At 38.9% G+C, this 17013-nt stretch overlaps 1 protein-coding gene across 2 annotated transcripts in view; it reads right to left on the reverse strand.

The window, feature by feature from the left end:
- The window catches only part of LOC133516396 (nuclear pore glycoprotein p62), a 16655-nt gene extending 10436 nt beyond the window's left edge, over positions 1 to 6219 (reverse strand). Inside the window, exons 1-7 of one of the 2 annotated variants that reach the window (XM_061849306.1) lie at positions 5966 to 6218; positions 5367 to 5423; positions 4700 to 4759; positions 3892 to 4005; positions 3376 to 3503; positions 2464 to 2536; positions 396 to 490 (exon numbers count right to left, since the gene is read on the reverse strand). In XM_061849306.1, coding sequence (XP_061705290.1) covers positions 396 to 490; positions 2464 to 2536; positions 3376 to 3503; positions 3892 to 4005; positions 4700 to 4759; positions 5367 to 5423; positions 5966 to 6032 — 594 coding nt within the window. In that variant the 5' untranslated portion in view covers positions 6033 to 6218. Of the gene's footprint in view, positions 1 to 395; positions 491 to 2463; positions 2537 to 3375; positions 3504 to 3891; positions 4006 to 4699; positions 4760 to 5366; positions 5424 to 5965 lie in introns of both variants that reach the window. The other variant, XM_061849307.1, reaches the window with a different exon arrangement.
- Between the last annotated feature and the right edge of the window lie 10794 nt (positions 6220 to 17013).

The raw sequence follows: 17013 nt of genomic DNA on the forward strand, positions 1-17013 counted from the left end.
TCTCGTGACTGAGGGTCGCACTCATATAGAATACTCGAAAATCACCGTCAAGTTGGGTTGAGCTGATGTTGTTCAAGATGTTTTTCAAGAATCATTGAAATTATGGTACGGATTTGGAGAGTTTTGGCGTAAAAACTTTCATATACCTATGCATCAGTAGTTCCAATATTTAAGCATTGTGAATTCGTTGTATGTCAGTAGTCAGCAATGTAATGAAATTCGCATGCGAGTACTCGCACAGTCTAAATGAGCTTTTAGATACACTGAACAGCAATGAACAACTTATCTGCTTTGCCTAAAGGTTGACTGGTGGTGAATGCCTTATGGCATTAAGTTCGCCATTTGTACAGCGTGTTTTCTTATGTGCAATAAATATTAAATAAATGAATACTTACGGCCGGTTGAGGCGCGGAGAAGCCTGACGTGGGCGTGGCGAAGGCGAACGCACTGGCCGGCTTGTTCGCGTTCGCCGGCGAGCCGAATGTTAACCCTGAATTCACAAACATACACATAAATCGCAGTCTTTTCCATGAATAGAACGTAAACAAACAAAATTGAACAACCGAATCACTTGGTTTTATTTTTTGGATTCAGAATGGAATTGTAACAAAGTTTTATAAATCTTATTCCCCTTCAATAATAATTACAAAAAAAAAACCTGAAAAAAAAGGTCATTTAAGAAGTGTCTTTTAAAAAAGGCTTATTTCTCTATGAAATCCATACAAAAATAAGCCCTTTTGAAAAGACATTCCTCATTTTGGACCAAACCGTCCCACCGATAAAGCGTTCGCAAAATTTTACTATAAGGTCTCTCTGCTGTGTGACGTTGATCAGTCTGTTAACTGTGGCTAGTGTCGCGCACAGCGCGATTCGCCATGTAAAAGTCGGTATGTATCAACATCAGTAATGTCAATCTATATTTTGAGCTGTGGTAACACCACTCTTGCTTTGACTAACTTCCGCTTGTTGGTATGTGGGTAGAAAGATGGCGAAATGGTTGTGCCGCGGAAACGAGGAGAGAGATGAGCAGATTACGTGCACTTCAACCCTTTTGTGGTGAGCGCGCTGCAACCGCTGCAGGGGCTCGTCGAGTGCGCCGACTTCGGGCCAAAGGGTGTCATCTTTCGGAGGTTCCAGAGCAAACTGCTGAATCTGACACAAGACTGTTTTGTCGCCAAAATTGTGTTTGGTTTATAAAATAATATACATATGTCTGTAAGATGTTTGTAATATAGGCCCTTTTGCCAAATTTAAATTTTAAATAAATTAATACATTTTAAGGACGGTAATATGTAGTGTGTACGACAGGAAATAAGATCAAAAGTCACTAGATTCTACATCTGTTACGTTACACCACATCAAGTTAGTGACTACCCGAGGGGCATCGTTACTAGTTCATGTTTAAGAATAAACGCAAATGCGTAAAAGTGCAGGATATATTTTTTGCACCATAAAAGGCAATATTATCCCAGCACCTCCACCAAAATGTCGTCTTTCCTAAATAATGTATGTATGAAATACTAAATGCTGGGTTCACATTATACAATTGGACGACATGGATACATATATATATATTACACTTTTATTTATTATCACGAGAATGGAAAGATGAGTCGACCACTTTTAATCCATTCTACTAATTTATGTGTATACAGATACGATGAGGTCTTGCCTCTCTCGTGTGGCTGTGCGACTCACATACATGATCTTCATTGGTGCCTTTCCATCTCTTTACCCTTTGTGTGGCTGCTAAGCCACACATTTCACTGCAAGAGGAAATCTCATGATAATTAATGGCTATGCACCTCCAGTTGGGCAACGGTCGACTTGCTCCGGTCTAAACAGGGGTACATCCCTGGTGACTCTTATCATATTTCGTACATTAGTCACTTAGCCGGACAGGGGGGGCTATGCCCCCCCGGAGACCTCCACCTTCCCCATAGTCTCCCCTCGGTTGCTCCAACTTAGTCGACCGTGCCCGTGTGTTCCCGGACACACCTCTAATACATGGGAGCCCGGGGCTTCCCAGTCCAATGTCCTCGACTACCAAGTGTGCTGTGCACTGCAAGATTGGACTACTACTCACGGAAAGAACGATATGCTATAACCGTCTCCTCATCTTTCCACCTTATGATGCATGTTTAGGTCGACACAATAATATGGCAAAGCAAACACTCACCTGAGGTGTTCTCTATGGGGTACAAGCCTCCTAGAAGCTCGTAGCTCCTAACTTGTCTTACGACCACGAAATCTGCTCATCTCTCTCCTCGTTTCCGCGGCACAACCATTTCGCCATCTTTCTACCCACATACCAACAAGCGGAAGTTAGTCAAAGCAAGAGTGGTGTTACCACAGCTCAAAATATAGATTGACATTACTGATGTTGATACATACCGCCTTTTACATGGCGAATCGCGCTGTGCGCGACAGCTAGTGCAACTGGCCCTAAGCCATAATTATTACCTTGGGGCTGTGCGGCTTGTCCTAAGGCGGGTGTCTGCGTGGCTCCGCCGAACGGTGAGCTTTGTGCTCCAGTCTGAATAATAACAAAAAATAAATGAAAACAGATGGATTCTAGATGACCCGAAATCGAATATTTCATGAATATTAGTCCTCAAAAGTGATCCTGGAGATATAAGGGAAATGGCAATAAGCGAAAGAAAGCAATTGCACAGGAGACCGCTGCTATGCTGCTGTTAGGCTGTCAGAATACTTAATTTTCATCTGTTTTTCGCGTTTGAGCAAGAAAATACAAATATCTGTGCAATTATTAGTACATTACGATACAAATGCAAAAAATAGGAAATTCGCACATGTATCGTACAACGTTTTACACTACATACTTATGACCTTCAGTCACGTAATGTGCTAATAATCGCACTAGTGCGGTAAAGTAGCCCCATATGTACCTACTCTAAAATATCGAAACATACTCACATTTATAAGATTAATAATAAAAATAGTTAAAATTTAAATGAAATTAAATATATTTATTTCAAGCAGCTACTGGCCCCTATAGGCCAGTTTATTTATATAAATACCTTTAAAATTGAAATCTAAAATCAAAAACTCTAAAGCAGAAGTGGTCAAACATACTGACTGAGTGGACCCCACGCTACAACACAAAAAGAAAAAGAGGCAGACAATACAAAAGATGGTCAGATGACTTAAACAAAACTGCTGGTCCACTATGGCCAGGACTAGCCAGAGACAGAGAGGCATGGAAGGCATTGGAGGAGGCCTTTGTGTCAAAAGGCCACATCGAATCAACTGTTGTTGCAAACACATAAATAAATAAATAAGTATTGTATTAAATATTATTAACCGTATGTTCGATAATAAAAGGCTTTGAAATTAAAAAATTGAAATACATGCCTGTGCAGCTTGGCCGAAGCCAGGGCTCCCAACTGTTTGGTTGGGCGGGGAAGAGAACCCACCAAAGCCTCCTAGAGGCTTGCTCGCTCCAAAGGCCGGTGCTGCAGTTGTTGTACTAGGAGAACCGACTGTAAAAAACAATGTCACATTTCATGCAATTACCGCGTACAATTTGAACAAATCTATCTCTATTTTACTGGCAACTCTTCATAAAAAAGTTTGAATGCCGTAAAGTTATTTATCTTGTCTAAAAGAACATGACTGAATAAAAAATATTCATTATTGCATTAATTAGACATAACCTAACAATGCTTACTAAGAATATTAAAGCATAAAAACTACTTCCATAAAGCCAATCTGTGAAAATGTAAATACAAAATACAAATACAAAATTATTTATTAAGTAAAGTCGTTGTGATACTGCAATGTATGGCTTCCCTATGGTTGCCAATATTCAACTTCTAGGCTTTATTATCAATGGCTAAAACAGACACTGAGACAACAAAATGGGCTTACATAATGATGAAGTGGGTGCTGTGGTTTTAGCTGCTGATCCAAATGAAAATGAAGAGCTGGCCCCAAATGCTGGTGCATTGCTGGTTGGATTGTTAAAGCTGAATGGTTTATTCTCTGGAATACAATTTTAATTATATAATGATAATCATAATTTAGTCTAGCAGGCACACACCTCCTCTCATGCGACTAGGACTATAACTCCCACGCTGGCCCAATGTGGGCTGTGGACTTCACATACAACTTTGAATATTTTTGTGGATGTATGTTGCTTAACAACATTTTCCTTCACTTTAAGTTCCGAAAAACTCATTGGTACAAGCCAGGATTCAAACCCGCAACCTCCAGATTGAAAGTCGAACGTCAGGTCCACAATGGCCACCACCACTCATCCATCCCATCATTTCCCATCACACATTTTGATATTACTTGAATGAAAACATACAAAGGATATAGGAACAGTTACGCTGGCTAAACCCCTAGCTGGTCTACATGCCATCCACATGCGCTTAAATCTGGTGGGCTAAGTGTGGAAATAAAACATCCATAACTCAGGAACAAATATTTATGATAAACTCACAAATAAATGCCCTTACCAGGATTTGAGCCCGGGACCTCCTACTTCTCTGTCAGGGGCACTACCAACTAGGATGGGAGGTAGTTAAAAAATTGTTTATTGATTGTAATGGATGATCCAACTGAAATATTGAATATGGTATTACACATGCACACTAAAAATAAAATTCACTTGTAGAAACTATAATAATAAGCAAATAACTTATACATGCAACATACAACATGGTGCTGTTACCAGTAGTTGCTGCTGCTCCAAAAGTGGGCTTAGCCGCATCACCACTACCAAAAGAAAAGCCTGCAACATTTCAATGTATGTTTGAAATTACTGTGCTAATATCAACTCTACTTTCTAGACCAGTGGTGGTCAAAGTACGGCCAGCGGGCCAACTCTGGAGCGCAAAAGGAAGGCCCGCTACCGGTTCCATGAAATAATTAGTATATAGCATTGGCCCACGATAATCACAAATCAAAATACATTTTTGCTGCAATTCTGGCCTCCCCTTAAACTTCCTTAACTTTTTGCTTCCTCAGACCTCTTTGCTTTGTCAGGCATAACAAATGAAACTTACATTCATCTTAGCAGTTTTGGTTTGTGGGCTAATAGCCTTGTTTTTGAATTTCGAACTTTCTTTCTAACAGTTCAAAACTCAAATTTAATTTGTACTTTTAAGTATGCGGACACTAAAAAAAATAAGGAAAAGATCTTCTATGTTCACCCAAAAATATCTATGACAAATTAGTAATTCTGGCTCTGGATGTTAAAACTAGAAACATTATAATATTGAGACTTATGAATATCTTATGATTTTTTGGCATATTAGCTTATAATGGGAGTGCAAGATCTTTTTGTGTAAAATGTTTAATACAAGGTATCCCACAGAAACTGTAAAAGCATAACATACCCGTGTTTGCTGATCCAAATACTGATTTATTATCTCCCGTTCCGCCAAACGAAAAGCCTGAAAGTGACTTTTCATTAGATGAATCTTATCATACTTCATTTTTTATAGCATTAAAAAAAGGGTAAACAATCTTCATGTGTATTTCTGTTAAAAACCACTTTAAAAAAAATCTCACACAAAATATGTAGCAATAATACACAGCATAGTTACATTCTTTTGGTTTCTAGAAGTAATAGTTTGAATTTAAAGTGGTTCTCAATAAAAAGACATGTAAAAATTGTTTACCTACCCTTTTTCTAAACCTAAAAACAAAACGAGGTATAGCTCCAAGCATTAGGTATCTTGTAAAAAAGAAATCAATAAATTGTAATCAGTATGATGCACATTGACTGGACTTATTTTAATACTAGTAATAAATACAAACATGTAAGAACTTATATTTGGTCTGGGTCTAATGCCGGATTATCAGGCATTATCTAAGAGGCTTATATTAGGTTTTAGAGGTTATGTATAAATGTTTGTGTATGGAGTATTTCTGACAAAACATATTATTTACTAATGAAATGATAAATTGTATAATTTTGATCATTTGTTTTCACCTGTAGAAGGCGTAGCAGTGCCGAACGTTCCTGCGGAAGTCGTGGCTGGTGATCCAAACAATGACATGATTTCGAACAGAGTTCAATTTTTAACTCACAAATATTTGACACGTGTTCTCTTTAAAAGTTTATTAGCAATGGTTTAATTAAGCTGTATTAATTTTTTTGTATTACTATACAAATTTGCATAAAATAGACAACTCGTCAACATCAAAGTTCGCGATTCCGATTGTAGCGGTTGGTCAATTTGACACTTTTGACAGTAAACGCAATCATTTTTTTTTTACGCGTCAGTTTTTTTTTTAATTATGATATATGATTGATTCTAGGTTATTGGCCAAACGTATATTGATGTTGATTTTAAAGCCCACACACACAAATACACATACACCCTACTGTTATCGCCATTTCGCCATTATCGGTTCTGCAAGAATCGCAGCAACAAACCACAGCTACATGCGTAGGTAACCTGCACTGCACGATTTACGAAACTGGAACAAGGCTTGGGCTCTTGAGTTTGAGTAGATGGATGAATTAAATGAATTGGAATATGTAATTTGTCGTGTATTATATTAATTGCTGTTCCGTACGACACCCCCACAGCTTTTGCTAATTCGCGCACCTTGGTAAGCACCGTCGATCGGTGAGCATCATGTTTTTTAGGGTTCCGTAGCCAAATGGCAAAAAACGGAACCCTTATAGATTCGTCATGTCCGTCTGTCTGTCCGTTTATGTCACAGCCACTTTTTTCCGAAACTATAAGAGCTATACTGTTCAAACTTGGTATTCTATGAACCGCATTAAGATTTTCACACAAAAATAGAAAAAAAAAACAATAAATTTTGGGGGCTCCCCATACTTAGAACTGAAACTCAAAAAAACTGTTTTCATCAAACCCATACGTGTGGGGTATCTATAGATAGGTCTTCAAAAATGATATTGAGGTTTCTAATATCTTTTTTTTCTAAACTGAATAGTTTGCGCGAGAGACACTTCTAAAGTGGTAAATTGTGTCCCCCCCCCCCCCCTGTAACTTCTAAAATAGGAGAATGATAAACTTAAAAAAAATATATGATCTACATTACCATGCAAACTTCCACCGAAAATTGGTTTGAACGAGATTTAGTAAGTAGTTTTTTTTAATACGTTATAAAATAATAAATTTTTTTTTTTTCATCAAACCCATACGTGTGGGGTATCTGTAGATAGGTCTTCGAAAATGATATTGAGGTTTATAATACCATTTTTTTCTAAACTGAATAGTTTGCGCGAGAGACACTTCCAAAGTGGTAAAATGTGGGTCCCCCCTGTAACTTCTAAAATAATAGAATGATAAAACTAAAAAAAATATATGATATATGATCTAGTAAGTAGTTTTTTTTTATTTGCCTTTTCTACGACTTCTTCGGTAACCACGTCTGCCGGGCGCCCTGGGCGGTCCTCGTCGAAGACAGATGTACGGCCTCATTTAAATATCTCACGGTTGTCATAGACGGCGAATGACCTCCGTAGACAGCATCTAACTTTACTTTTATTTGATCGCATGTTTTTCCATCCAAAAATAAGAAGCGGATTATGGAACGATATTGCTTTTTCTCCATTTTGTACGAAAAACAGAACAAGTCTTACAAAATTAGCCGCCACAAAAAAACTACACTACAGACAATTGTCTTTTCTTTTTTTAGGGTTCCGTACCCAAAGGCTAAAACGGGACCCTATTACTTAGACTCCGCTGTCCGTCCGTCCGTCCGCCCGTCCGTCTATCACCAGGCTGTATCTCATGAACCGTGATAGATAGACTCTTGAATTTTTCACGGATGATCTATTTCTGTTGCCGCTATAACAATAAATACTAAAAAAATAATAAAATAAATATTTAAGGGGCGTCCCATACAACAAACGTATTTTTTTGCCAGTTTTATGGATTAAAAAAAAACGTTTATTCACGTTTCATGCCTTATAAATATTTACAATATACTTCTGCCAAACCACAGAACCCACAGAATGGTACGGAACCCTTCGTGCGCGAATCCGGCTCCCACTTGGCCGGTTTTTTATTAATACAGGGAGTATACTACATGATGGTAATGTTGGAACGATGTAACTAATTGATAATCTTAATCAGTGATGGCAGTAGTTGGAGACGTACTAAACGCAATGAAGTGCCGGCACTTTTTGCGGAAACATTTTGTTAGAAATGCCGACTCTAGTACTATATTTCAATGAGGTGAATATTTCTTTATTTTATTTTACCAGATAAGTTATTGAGTCATGCAGAAAGAAATCTTTATAGGGCAGTATCTATCTCCTAAACCGTGCGTTGTAGCGCAAAAATCAAATTATCGCTTACGTACCTACTAATGTCATAACGAACCAAAACGCAAACACCTATTGCTTGTAGTTTTTTTAATGGCTGAATGCCATGATGCTGTGTCACAAATATGTGAAACGGAAATTTAAAAAAGAGCACCTTCCCGGCCTAGACTTGCAATTTTGTATGAAATTTCATTAAAGACCTCTCGTCTAGCCGAGCCCGAAACGTGTTACTTCCCACCAGTGCTGGCCCAACCTTATTTGCAAGTGACCATTAATCATTATAAATTGAACCGTACACTGTAACCGTCCGTTACGTTTTGTAATGGTTAATGGTCAATTGCATTAACGTTTCAGCCAACGCTGCTTCCCACTCTTCCTAGCCTATTATAAGAAACAATATCAATATATCATTGCACGTTTGAGAAATAGCAGTTCCCTGTCGGTTCTTTCCCGTTACTTCAATTACCTTACCGTAAAATACCTTGCTACTTTAGATATTCACATTGGATAGGTACTCATTCAAGTTACTGCATGTAAATTCAGTTAAGTCACTGATAAATTATCCTTCCACAAAATTCAATAGGATCCGGGCTGAATGAATGACAAAAGCTTCCACTAAAATTTTACCTAGCCAGTTGAACGCAGGACTAGTAAGAATAAAACTAGCAGACGTGTAACGTATGAGTTTATTAGCTCCCTTATTATATACCTAAGTCGCATTTACATACGCTAGGCGAATAGGTAGCGAACAGCGAACGCGAATATGTGGACGCAGGAAAAACGCTGTTCGTCTCGTCATTCGCTTCACCACAAATGCACGCTGTGGTGAACCTCTTTACTCACAGCATTTATTATTTTTCTATCTTACATGCCGAATTCATATTGTCATTCACATACGTCATGTTTTGCTAATTAAATTGAAATAATAGACAAAACCTTATCTGTAGGTTTTAAACTCATAAAAGCTGTAGCGCCATTTGAAAGACTGAGCATGGATTTTAAAGGACCCGTACCATCCAGATCAAGCAACAAATACATTTTAACAGTGATCGATGAGTATTCCCGATTTCCGTTTGCTTTTCCATGCTCTGACATAAGCGCCAAAACTGTTATTAAACATTTAGACAGCATTTTTAGTATGTTTGGCATGCCAGCCTACATACACTCCGATCGAGGGACATCTTTCTTGTCGGCAGAGGTGAAGGACTTTTTCAACTCCAGAGGAGTAGCAACAAGTCGTACAACGCCATACAATCCGCAAGGAAATGGTCAAGTTGAGAAACTGAATTCTACCCTGTGGAAATCTATTCAGCTAGCGCTGAAGTCTCGAAACCTACCAATAGAATGTTGGGAGGATGTTCTTCCACAAGCGTTGCATTCGATACGTTCGCTGCTATGCACAACTACGAACTGCACGCCACACGAGAGGATGTTCCGCCATCCGCGAAAATCAGCAAACGGAGAATCAATTCCGACATGGCTAACTAGCTCGAACAAGGTTCTTATGCGACGATTTGATCGAAAATCGAAGTACCAACCGTTAGTAGAAGAAGTGGAGGTATTAGAAACCAACCCCACTTATTCATACGTACGGACTGAAGATGGACGAGAGACGACTGTGTCCAATCGTCACCTAGCTCCTCTCGGGTGCTGTGATAACGGTGACAACGAGTATGTAGCTGATGACCCTGAAAGAGCACCGTCACCGCCACCGTCATGTTCGCCACCTAATACGCCGATTTCATCACCGACACACTCATGCCACGATTCGCCGTTCGCTACTCCGTCGTCGCAGTCGCCATCCGAAACTCTGCAAGAAATGCCAGAGCCACCGAGCCCTGATAGAAATGAACCCACAGGTGCGGAACAACCCCGGAGGTCCGGCAGAATCCGGAATTCGCCTAAGTATTTATCCGATTATATCTGGCCCGGGTGAATGTGGTGAACCTCTTTACTCACAGCATTTATTATTTTTCTATCTTACATGCCGAATTCATATTGTCATTCACATACGTCATGTTTTGCTAATTAAAACCTACAGATAAGGTTTTGTCTATTATTTCACACGCTTAACAGGATTTGACTTCTGGGAGTTATGGGTGGACCCAGGCTATTGTCAAATAGATGAAAAGAGCTCTAAAGTTAAACACGAGAGCAGAGGAAGCGATAACGTCCCTAAATCACCGCATCACATAACTCTTTCGCAAATTCGCACGTCGCTGCGGTGTATGAGCGTGGCAGGGTATAGGTATGCGCGATGTCCCGCTGGCAAACCGGAGCGCCGTGCGAATCCGCCTTTAATGTAAAGAAGTAGGTATGTGGTGCGGTGATGTAGGGACGTTATCGCTTCCTCTGTTCTCGTGTTTAACTTTGGGGGTCTTTTCATCTATTGTCGTAGCCTGCCACCCATAACTTCCACAAGTCAAATACTGAGCTAAAAATTTAAGCAGACCTATTTAGGAAAACCACTGCCATCTTCCATCCGACCTCCCCTTCTCGCAGAGGTTAGCCTAGTCCTTAATGAGATTATACTTATTAGTTCAGATTCCTCAAGATGTTTTCCTTTACTGTGGAGCTACTGGTAAATGCTAGTGTGCTGTCATGACTTGAATTTAATCTTATCTACGCTAGCCTTTTATCGTCGTGGTTTAAAAAAGAAAAAAAAAAACTGATACAAATCAAAGATCCAGTTCTGTATTTTTATTCTTTACCCAGAATGTAGGTCTGGCGGGTTGCCAGCGGTGGAAGCGATGGCAGCAAATTATCCTCAATGCCTATCCTATGTTAACGACGTGTAAACAAGCCAAGCAAAGAGTCATACTTTGGATTTTTTTACCTATAACATTTTGCTTGTACAACCAGTTAACTGACTATTTTCGGGGATAGTATACATCTGGACTTTAAAAGATTAGGTTAGGAAGGTTCCATCTTAAAACGTTTAAATTCCAATTATTAAGTAAGTTTTTTTCCGCGACTTGTCTTCGTGGGATGATTATGATTCATAAAAACTATCCTGTCTTTTCTCGGGCCTCAAACTTTCTCCATACCACATTTCATCTAAATCGGTGCAAGCGTGAAAAGTTAGCACACAGACAGACAGAGTAAGGTACTTTTTTAAGCTTACACACCGGTTTTTATCTAAATACTTCCCTGAGTGATGACTGATGAGACTGATCGTGATCAGACACTTACAGACAACTTACAGATTCAGACAATTTCAGAACATTCTGTCAAAAAAGGGAAGCTTCCGTTTAGAAATGGGAATGGACATGGTAAATTAGGTATATTTGTTATATAAATAACTAGTTTGTCTTTTAAGTTATAGGAAACGTGCATGAACTGTAGGAGGCAGCACAAGAGCCGTCAGATTTTTGGCGCGAGGCGTAAATGTTATGTTTATTGTTCCGATTTAGCCCACAAGATGGCAGAACCTACTATGCACAAGAAAACACGTGACGTGTAAATGTACATGTATATAATTCCGATTCCGACCACAAGTCCCTATATTAATTTTTGCTTCGTGTTGCGAATCTTGCCAAGTTTGTGTTGTGGATCTTGCCAAGTAGGTACATCTCAAATCTTAATTATTGTTCTTAAAAAATGGTCTGGTTATAAAATAGCAATTTTTAAACAAAGGAGGAAAACGAGAAAAAATAACCGCCGCAAATCTCATTCGCACTCGCGACTCTGGGACACCGATCCACCTCTCTACCAAATGACCACAACGCACTTAATGCGGTAGAATGAGATAAATGTATGTGTCCCTGATGGATGTTTGTTGTTTATCACCATCTAAGTCCGATTCCGATTTTCCAATTTGTTATGATCTTATGATGTAATGGCAAAGTGTGATGATGTCGTCATTGTCATTAATATCAAATTTCTATGAATATATGACGTTTACAATGACACTACTTCACTTTGTTTCGTTCAAGTCGGTGCAGTTATACTTTTTTGGACCAGGGTATATCCTTAAACTACGTCCAGAAGAGAGGTATGGGCACTGTGAATATCATCTCGCTTTGTATGGTAGCGCACAGCACTGCGGATATCATTCCAGATCTAGAACAGAGCCCAACTGGGGACGTACCTTCACGTTACAGAAAACCGCAGCCAAATAACACTAGACCCTCATAGTGTTGTGTTCCTGTTGGTGAGTAAGGTTGCCAGAGATCAACGAGGTTGCGGAGTGTTAGGATCGGCAACAAGCATGTTATTTGTCTGGATTTGTAGGCGTACATAGGCTACGGAGACTGCTTACCATCACGCGTGCCGTATGCTTGTTTGCCACCGACGTAGATTACAAAAAATACTCTGGCACATCCAGCTTGTCAGTGGAAAAAGGCGCGATTTTTTTTAACGGGAGGACGGAGAACAAACCTTCGCGCATTTTTTAAATTTGGCGACTTGTTCTACAGACAAGCTGGGCGTGCCAGAGTATCGCTTAGACAGACTCTATTCACACGACTCACCGTGCATCGCAGGCGCACCAATAAGCGTGAGCCAGATGAATGATGATGATGGAAACATGATCAAAACCGTAATTAATTGTTAAATCAGAATCAGCCACTTGTACTTGCAGCATTAAGCCCGACTTAAGCTTCCTGCTGACTTACGAAGTTATTGTATAATACGTTATCACTGAAAGCCATTAAATAATTGAAGCCCCGAGTGGAAATAGTCGCATTTCAGTTAAATTGTTTCAAGTTGAAGCATAAAGACCGAAATTCCGAGTTCTGTAATGTATGTAGAAACTTTTTCAAGGATAAGAACTTCGGCATACTTGCAAAGCGGGTCAGGATACACGAGTTTGCAGTACTGTTATTATATCCAGAACATTAACTTGTTGAAGTTGATTTAACATTATACGAGTATGAAGACTAACCCCCTTATTCATAAACGTGTACTAAAGTTACGATGCCGCTGATCATCGTTTGTCCCTTTCCATCATAGCAATACGTCGGAAAGAGATAAACGATAATCAGCGGCATCGTAACTTTAGTACACGTTTATGAATAAGGGGGTAAGCGTTTTGCAGCTCCCCCGTTCTGGGAATTCTTGGATACTATACTATTAACATATCTAAGGACGGGCCTTACGGGCAATAAGAATAGCCAGTACTGCGAGTACAGGTGTCACGCATACGAATTCGAGCCAATCGTGCAGTCTAACGCCGCAACGCGATTGAATGATGAGTTCGCATCACGCGCGCGATTGATCGCAACTAGTTGCGTTAGAATGCACGATTGGCTCGAATTCGTGAGTGACACCGCTGAACTAGCACCATTCTTATTGCCTGTAAGGCCCGTCCTTAGATATAAGTCAATGTACTAAACCAACTAAAGCCGAACCTCGCCTACCTAAACCTCACCATCCTGTGTGTTTCACCAATTGGCTGGAAACTTGTCCGTTAACCCATGAAATGCTACCTAATTGGATGTGCAAGCTGTGTACCTATATTGCCTTCAGTTGTTGGAGTTTCGTTAACCACATGTAACGCACTGCGAAATGTAACCATATGTGACGTTCTGCACGCTGCTCAGGTGCATAGCCAATGTGCCAATCGTTTACGGTCCGTAACGTAGTCATCTCTCTCTATCACTCTTCCATATTAATACGACAGTGACAGTTGCGTTTGGTGGCATGTTGGCCACGCACCCTGATGAGCGAGACAGCACGTACGATGTACGCGAGAGGGATGTGCAGCATCCACGGCGAATATACGCTTTCAATATGAAGACCGCCTCGACATCCATAATATTTATGCTTAATCGGAGAGCGTAATTCTGAAGAAAAAATATATTGGGTAGTGTTGAGAGTCCGCAATAAGCTCGGCCGAATTTCACCTTACTCATTTTAAAACTAGGTGTTGGAGTAATGAAACTTTGCACATACAGGACATGAGGAATAAATATACCTGTAATTAGTTCATATAGCTCCAGTTTGTAAAATAAAAGAAATAGAGCAAAAACAAGTTTTGTATGAAAAACTTGAATTAGCTGTATTTTTTAACTGTCTGAAGCTTACATAAACTCACTACAGGCACAGATATACCTTATCGTACTGTAAGTACAAAGTTTCAGAGCAATCTAGCTAGTCGTTTTAAAATGAGAGCGTAATTACCTTTGTATGGAGAACCGATCTTGCTGCGGATTCTTAAGTAGTTGCTGTTAAAAAACTTATGTAAAAAATATTAGTAAGTATGTATGAACTCATTTGCCCATTGTACTCATTTGGGGATTTACCGTTATTTATTAACGGTAACTTACCGTTAAATAAATGCACTAATCCAGTGCATGGGTGGCAGACCCATGGATCCACTGGATTAGTGGATGTACCATGATGCATACTGATGAAAAATAAAATAAAATTACGAAGTCAAATTACTGTTGCTTACATCTCTGTTGTGATTCGTCAGAATATATCACTCGTAGAGTACACGGACAAGTTTAACGGATTGCGAGCAAAAGTAAAATAAACACACAGCCAACATTCTATCCTCTCGATTGGTAGGTACAAATGCAAGGTTCGGAAACCGGTTAAACTTCCAAATCGTTATCATGTACTTGGCACAAAACCTTTTAATTTCGGTTTAGCACGAAAAACCGTGATTTTAAACCGGTTTTATGAGAACCGTTCTTATAACATTAACCAGGTTTTGTGGCTAAGAATTGACTACGAGTAAGTCAGTCGAGTGTTGATAAAGTAATGAAAATGCTGAAATAAATGTCGTATACTAAGATTTTTTATTTATTTGTTCCAATACATCTAATAGTAATGCAAATGCAACGAAAATCCTACTTTAAATATTCCCTACCTATTTTTTCTTATCTAGTAACCAGAAATAATGTCAAAGAGGAAAATATATCGGTGATATTTCTCGCCATTCAGATAGTACACTAAGATTTGAACTTGATCGATTATTTTACAAGTGCAGAGGTGTGAAATAATTTTCGTTCTGAGACTACCAAAAATTATGCAAAGCTCTTCCAAAACCGGGCTCCTTCATGCCACTTCTTCTAGGATAGGGATCCAATGCATAATATTATTATCAATATTATCATAGATAGACACTTAGTTTCATCCATATGTCTACCTACGTATAGTAGTATGGAGTATGGAGGAACTTTAATTTAAACGATACTTTAAGAAGACCAAAGATACATTGATTAAGATTAAGTTTGCGTAAAATCTAAGACCATTTGGTGTTTCGAATTTGACAGGTAAACGAAATGACGCTGTACAGATCCAAGATACATTATGTGATAAGTTTGCGGTAACTCTGATTGTCAAAAGTTGACATTGACGCAGTACAGCGCAATCTGTTTTGGATGTCAAAATGAAGAGCAGTTTTTAGGGTTCCGTACCAAAAAGGTACAAAAGGAACCCGTATGTTGCGACTCTGTCCGTGCGTCCGTCTGTCTGTCACATCGCTAAATATCTCGAATTCTCGAGAACCAGGAATAGTTATGAACAACGCTAACCCAGACACATTGAAAGTATTTCTTTTTAATAACTAAATTTTAAAGTCTATTGGGGTATCATTTGAAAGAGCTCAAATTATAATATATTCCAAAACCATTTTTTATTATTTTTTGTAGTGGAAAAAAAATGATTTATGAAGGAAAATGTGAATAAAAAATACCACCCCCCCCCCCATTTCTCCAAAGGTTACCGAAGAAAAACTAACTTTACGTGTGTTTATTACACTTGAAATTTCTATGAGATTACAATAAAGACACCTTTTTTCAAATAAAAAAAAAACAATTTTTGAAATCGGTTCGCATGAGAGAGAATTATCCTCGAAAAACCAACTTACGTGCTTTACATCGCGCAAATTAGTAAGAACATTTGGCAATAGATGGCGCTATAGACAATTATACTTAGTATAGGTACTTCTGATAATTATGACACGAGATAATTCAAACTTTGTACGGAACCCTCGGTGCGCGAGTAAAACAAACTCGCACATCACCGGTTTTTTTTCTTAGATATGTCTCTATTACAATCGATTATTTTTGATAAGACAAAGTGTTCTTAGATAATATTTGTTTACAAACTATCAAGTATCAATTGACTCAATAAATATTTCAAACTAGTATTGATAATATGACACATTGTAAACTGCAATCAACATTGTTTTGAGTAAACACAAATGACAAACAGCTATACGAATTAATTACTTAAATTAAACATTACAGTAACAGCTGTAACAATCATTATAACAATCCCTATTAATAACAGGCCGAATTAAATATATTTCGAATCTTATTTAAGTAGGTCAAATAAAACTTTATGTCAAATGTAAACGTCTAATAAAGCATTCAAACGTGCCATACAACTAACGGCACGGCTCACACTAAATATATCGATGTACTGCCTCGGCGCGATGGGCACCGGGTCGGCGTCGGCGGACAGCAGCAGGTGCACGTGCGCGTTAGCGCGCCGCAAGCGGCTCCGCAGCACGTGGTGTCCCTTGCACAGCAGGTACACCGTCACTGAGTCGCACAACACTATCGCCATGAACAAGTTTATGGGGTTTGGACAGTTTAGACATTTGAGCGAAAATAATTTGAACTAAATAATAAATCATATACCTAAATAAAGTCTGAGGTATGAGATCTAAGAAGCAATTAAAGCTCTATTGATTTACCTATTCTGTGCCAGCGACCCGCTAGGCGAATTCTCTGTTCGTAGGCGCTTTTCACTACAAACAGGAAAAACCGTGTTAT

The sequence above is a fragment of the Cydia pomonella genome, chromosome 3 (assembly GCF_033807575.1).
Source record: "Cydia pomonella isolate Wapato2018A chromosome 3, ilCydPomo1, whole genome shotgun sequence".
NCBI lineage: Eukaryota > Metazoa > Arthropoda > Insecta > Lepidoptera > Tortricidae > Cydia > Cydia pomonella.